Raw genomic sequence first — 6,497 nt, 5'->3', positions numbered from 1 at the left:
GAAAGAAAAACTTAGGTACAAGTAAGGTAGCTGCAAAGAAACCAAGGATTACAGAAGAAATAATTCAGTTGATCGATGAAAGAAGGAAGTACAAAAATGCTCAGCGAAATTCGGGAATACAGAAATACAAGTCACTTAGGAATGAAATAAATAGTAAGTGCAGGGTAGCTAAAGCGAAATGGCAGCATGAAAAATATAAAGAAACAGAAAAAGAAATAAAGGTCGGAAGGACTGACTCGGCATATATAAAAGTCATAACAGCCTTCGGTGAAATTAAAAGCAAGGGTGATAACATTAAGAGTGCAATGGCAATTACAGAGGAGAGAGCAGATAGGGTGAAAGAGTACATAGAAAGCTGCTAAGAAGAGGAAGACTTGTCTGATGATGTGACAGATGAAGAAACAGAAGTTGGTACAGAAGACATAGTAGGTCCAGCTTTAGAATCGGAATTTAAAATAGCTTTGGAAGACTTAAGGTCAGTAGGGTAGCAGGGATGGATAACATTCCACCAGAATTTCTAAAATAATTGGGGAAAGTGGCAAGAAAAAGATTATTCACGTTGGTGTGGAGAATGTATGAAACTGGCGATATAACATCTCACTTTCGGAAAAACGTCATCTACACAATTCTGAAGATTGCAAGAGCTGAAAAGTGCGAGAATTATTTCACGCTCAACGTAATGGCTCATGCTTCCAAGTTGACGACAGTAACAATATGCAGAAGAATGGAAAAATAGTTGATGATGTTGTAGATAACGATCGGTTTGACTTTAGGACAGGTAAAGGTGCCAAAGAGGCAGTTCTGACGTTGCACTTGATAACTGAAGGAAGACGGCTAAAGAAAAATCGAGACACATTCAGACGATTTGTCGACCTGGAATAGCGTTCGACATGTAAAATGGTGCAAGATGTTCGAAATTCTAAGCTATAGGGAAAGATGGTAACATACAGTACGTACAAGAGTCACGAGGGAACAATAAGAGTGTAAGGCCAAGAACAAAGTGTGCAGATTAAAAAGTGTGTAAGACAGTACATATACGTCAAAGAAGCAATGGCAGAAATAAAAGAAAGAGTCAAGAGTGGAATATATGGAAAACACTGATAAGAGGGTAAAAACTGTAGAGAAAGACAGAGGTTGGAATACATCCAGCAAATAACTGAGGACATAGGTTGTAAGAACTACTCTGAGATGAAGAGGTTGGTACAGGAGATGAATTCGTGGTGGGTCGCATCAAACCAGTCAGAAGACTGAGGACTCACAAACAATTATGTTAAGAAATTATTAAATCTGCTGCAAAATGTCCATGTTGTATGATGTGTAGTTACTTCATTAGCACGATGCATAAATGTGCACTCCTACAACGACCCTCTGCATGCATCGCTCAGCAGTGATGCCATGCAGGGCACCATGTTCCGCATTATGGCTGTGGAGCAGCTGGCAGGGGGAGGGGGGGCACATCACTAGCTGCGTTTCCTGGAACAGGCAGACACTTGAAGGCAGCTGGCATTAGTGCATGTACAGCAGCTTACTTACTTACCATCACTCTTCATAACAAAACTACTAATACGTGACTGCAGTTGCAGGTAACAAATAGTATACAACATAAACAAGAAGGGTCCCAACACACTTCCCCGAGCATGCCTGAAGTTCCTTCTACTTTTGTGGTTGGATTTCGAATTGTCATAAGAGAAAAGCACAAGCTGGATTTTGTATTATCAATAATTTCGGCATCCATGTTCGTTGGTATAGAAGAGATCATTCTGTTCAAGATCATTCATTATGTTTGAGCTCAGAATACATTCTAAGGTTCCACAACAAATCAGTGTCAAGGATACTGGGCGGTTGTTATGTGGTGAACTTCTGCTAGCCTTACCGTGGACTGATGTGATCTATGCCTTATCCAACTAGTAACACAGTAGTTTGTTTGGTGATCTACAATGGATTGTGGTTAAAAGAGGGACTGACTCAGCTGCAAATTCACTGTAGAGTCTGATAGGAATTGCACTGGAGCATAGAGCTTCGATTGATTTTAATGATCTCAGTTGTTTCCAGAATGAGATTTTCACTCTGCAGCGGAGTGTGCGCTCTTATGAAACTTCCTGGCAGATTAAAACTGTGTGCCGGACTGAACTCGGGACCTTTGCCTTTCGCAGGAGAGCTTCTGTGAAGTGTTGAATGTGGGAGACGAGGTACTAGCGAAAGTAAAGCTGTGAGGACGGGACGTGAGTCGTGCTTGAGTAGCTCAGATGGTAGAGCACTTGCCGACGAAAGGCAAAGGTCCCAAGTTCGAGTCTCGGTCCAGCACACAGTTTTAATCTACCAGGAAGTTTCATCTCAATTCTTTCTCAACACTACTGACATTAATATCGATATCACTCATCTTTGCGATGGCAGAAGAATAAAATTGGCCCACTACTCCTAGATTTGTAAATGAAGTTAAGCACTTTTGGTTTTGCCTTCCTACCATGAATCTGGGTTTCCACCAAATTCTCGTCATTCAACATCTCTCTGTCTACAGGCATATGCTTTGTTTTACACCTCTGACGCAGAAGTCTGTTTCTTTAGAAGATTCTTTACATTGACTGGAGGGTCTCTCCCATCATCAATATTCCACTAGATACATGTCATTTAAGCACACTGTCAAATGTTCTTTTAAACCTGAGCCACAGATCTTCTACATGCTCCAGCCAGGAGCTAAATGTTTCGAGTTCTTTACTGAGGCACTGTTGCCTCATCGTTTAATTTGCTGAACTTATAAAACTTTCGGATTGTTTTAGTTGTCGTTTGTTTGTGGTAATCATTGTTATAACTACCTTCTCGTCACTGATACCTGTTTCACAATGGATACACACGAAATGGTCAGGTCTGTTTGTTGCTAGTAGATACTACATATTTTCTTTACGTGAGGACTCTGAACAATTTGTTCTAGGCAGCTTTCAGAGAAGGCATTTAGTAATTTTCGTAGGATGTCTTATCATACCCACAATTCATAAAACTGTAATTTTCCCAATTGATTGGTGAATGATTAAAGTCTGCTCCGACAGTCACAATATGTTGGGGAAATTATGTAGGGGAGAGTCGGTTAAAACAGGGTACTTAATAAACAACGTGGCATATGTAATAAACTATGTGTACCAATCTGTTGCGTTTTTAATGACTAATTGTCCAATCTGTCTACTTACAATTGGGTATGAAAAACATACATTTAAAAATAATGCCTCTTCACAGAAAAGAATTTTTTACACTTGTGTCAACTACCAGGTTTTATCAGACTAGTTGGATAAAACAGGGTACTACATTACAACGAAAATTTAAAAAAAAGCAACTCCATTTACAAACCCTGACAATCACTTCATGTACAAAAATCACATTTATAAGGTTCATCATCATCATCATCATCATCATTAATGCCTGTGCACTGTTCATGAGCCCATTCACTACACTTATAACACTTCACCCAGCCTTCTTCAGACTTAGAGTTGGAGAAAAGTTCATTACAATAAATGCAAGCTGTATTATGATCTTCTCCTTCCTCTTCTGGCGATGTGCTATACTCCTGTACTTTTCCAACTTTCTTTGCTTTCTTCTGTCCGACATTTCTGACTTCAGTAGCTCTAGAACTGTTAGAATTTGGCCTCATTTGAACTTTCCTTTTGGGAGTCTTCCCCTTTTTCATAGAAGACTTTAATTCTTCCTTATAATGTGAACTTGTAAGAACAGCTGTCTTTCCTCATCTTCTATCAGATTTTTGTTCCTTTCGTTCAGCTATTCACACTGCTTTTATGTCTTTCGGAGAGACTTGGAGAGCTGAAGTTGAAGGCTTAGGCCTATCTGACTGGGAAGAACCTGGTATGGTTGGAAAAGATGTTTCTCTGTTTAATGTCTCTGAAGTAGGTTCCGAAGGCGGGACATCACCTTTCTCCAACGGTGGGTCAGTGTCTGTTGTTGCAGCAGGCTGATACATCCAAACAGGGAAAATATCTGCATCCAGTGGGAAGATTCCAGTTTTACAGAATGCATTTACAGCAATCTCAATAGAAGCAGCTTTCATGAATGCTGTCCCATACAGCCCTGCAACTTGATTGATGGTTATCACTCGTCCAGGACGACACTGAGGCTACTTTCGAATCTCTTGAGAGTAATAATTACTCAGTTGGGTCATGAATGCAGCATCCAGGGGCTGCACTCGGTGGGTGCGTTAAGGGGGGAAGCATAAGAGATGAACATGGTTTTCTCTAGCCATATCAGTAAGTTCAATACTCGTTGAATGTGTTGAGTGACCATCCAAGAGCAGAAGAGCGGGTTTCTGTGCAGTTGGTTTAGAAAATTCAACAAATCGTTGAAACCACTTTAGGAAAATTTCTTTCTGCATCCATCCGCTAGGGTGATACTCCGCAGTAGATTCTGGTGGAGCATTATCCAGCAGCTTTGGCTTGTCTCTTTATCTAGGGAACACAAACACTGTGGGCATATAAATTCCAGAAGTGCTCATACAGGCTACAGCAGTCACTAAGATGCCTCTCTCCAAACCGCCAACTTGACGTTTTCCTTCAGAGCAAGCACCTCTGATTGCTTATTAGGGACTGTTGTTATTCCTGCCTCATCCACATTATAGACTCTATCGGCTGTGAAGTTCTATTATAAAGTTCTAACAGCAAGCCAAAGAAGTTTTTCACCACTGCACAGTTAAAGCCCATTGCTCTGGCAAGAGATGTTGGATTGGCAAAACGCAGGCTTATTTCCGGATTCCTCTTAAAAAACGAATAGAACGAGCATTTACCTGCCATCTTCTTATTCTTGCTGAGGTTATGCGGCAAGTTATTTTTCTCTGCCAGTTCGAAAGTAAGACTCCGCATCTCATCGATGGTGAATCCAAACAATCTGCTTTCTATTAACAGGATATATTCAGTCAGTTCATTTTCCTTCTCCCGATTAAATACAGGTTTGTACCAGCCTAGACCTAAAACAACAACAACAACAACAATAATAATAATAATAATAACAATAATAACTGCAACAGTTTAATTAATTTCTTCTAAAATAGTAAATAGGGCTACCTTTCGTTGTAGCATCCTCTAAACACATTCTACTCTGGGTCTTTTTTACACGTGCTTCCAGAGTACTCTGAGGAACCCCAAAGGACTTTGATGCTTTCAAATAGCCCATTGTTTGGGCCAAAACTGCCGCTACAGCTTCTTTCATACTCTCTTGACTCCATGACTGTCTGTCAATTTTACTTTTATAGGGCACCATAATTATGGCATAATTTAAGTTAGATCCTGTTAATAATAATAATAATAAATTTTCTAATTGAACAAACTAAATAAACAATTTAAATAAGTTCGATAAAATGGGGTACCACCCTGTTTTATCAAACTTAATGGCACCCTGTTTTATCCGACAACGCCATGTTAAGAACAAGTTGATCTCAACAACCCTTGAGCGGTAAACATTTTGAAACACTCAACGATCTGTAGTGCAGACAATGTTTAACTTATATCATACTTACTTTACAGTCTTCAGAATAGTGCCTTGCAAGTATAAACGCACAATTCACAGTCGAATATTACAACACAACATTGTAAAAATATATTTTTCCACTGAGAGAACTAACGTTTGCCTTCAACGGACTGCACCTACTCTAAGAATGAAGGTAGAGTGGGAAAGATGTTTACTATGTTTACCGGGAGATAGCAGCACATATCAGACGAGAAAAGTAGATACCCTGTTTCATCAGACTACCCTGTTTTCTCAGACTCTCCCCTATTAGTGAACTTTGGTTTTCTCTGAAGCTTTCAGTTACATCTGGAAGTAAATCTGGTATAATATTTGGAAATTAAGTGTGCCATGTCATTTGCCTGGAGATGCTTTATTGTCTGTATTAATGCTCAAGAGTACTGTGGCAACGAGAGAATGAGATAACGTTGATTCCAACCTAGAGGTCATTACAGGAAATACTGACATCAGCATCAGCGTCTTTCTTACTTACGAGGCCCTTCTAGGATTCCTACCACGGTCACACAGTTTTGCCTGTTATATCTCGCTGACATCATAAAGGCAATAAAGGGGGGCAGTTACGCTTTCAGCTACCTAGTTTCGGCAACTTTTCAAGGCTACCCAACCACCCAGTTGGATGAAGATCAAGAGGACGATATACAGTATGGTGCAGGGTGCTTCTGAGTGACTAAAAATAAAAAAAATTAAGCGTATATTAAGTGAGTTACAGTCTTTTGAAACTTTAGAAGCCGTTCCCGAAGATTTACGTTTTCTATTGCATTCTTCCCTAAATCTCAGAAACCACTTCGAGTAGAGTATTCAAATTTTCAGGGAGTAATAACATACATACCCTGAGTCTACTGAACTAAACGAAGAACATAACGTTATGAATAATTAAAATTATTTATGGTAACGTAAAAAAAGTACACAATATTTTAACCATGTAATTAAAAAATTGTATTTCCGAAAGCAGTGGCTGAAATGCAATTATTGTAGTTCAT

General features: G+C 39.5%; 1 protein-coding gene across 1 annotated transcript; it reads right to left on the bottom strand.

Moving 5' to 3' along the window:
* Positions 1 to 3,352: 3,352 nt before the first annotated feature.
* Positions 3,353 to 3,640, bottom strand: LOC126263509 (uncharacterized). Its single transcript, XM_049960602.1, has one exon. The coding sequence runs from the start codon at positions 3,638 to 3,640 to the stop codon at positions 3,353 to 3,355; it is 288 nt and encodes a 95-aa protein (XP_049816559.1).
* Positions 3,641 to 6,497: the final 2,857 nt, after the last annotated feature.

Source organism: Schistocerca nitens, chromosome 6, assembly GCF_023898315.1.
Source record: "Schistocerca nitens isolate TAMUIC-IGC-003100 chromosome 6, iqSchNite1.1, whole genome shotgun sequence".
Lineage (NCBI taxonomy): Eukaryota > Metazoa > Arthropoda > Insecta > Orthoptera > Acrididae > Schistocerca > Schistocerca nitens.
This window is presented reverse-complemented; position numbering and strand designations above follow the sequence as displayed.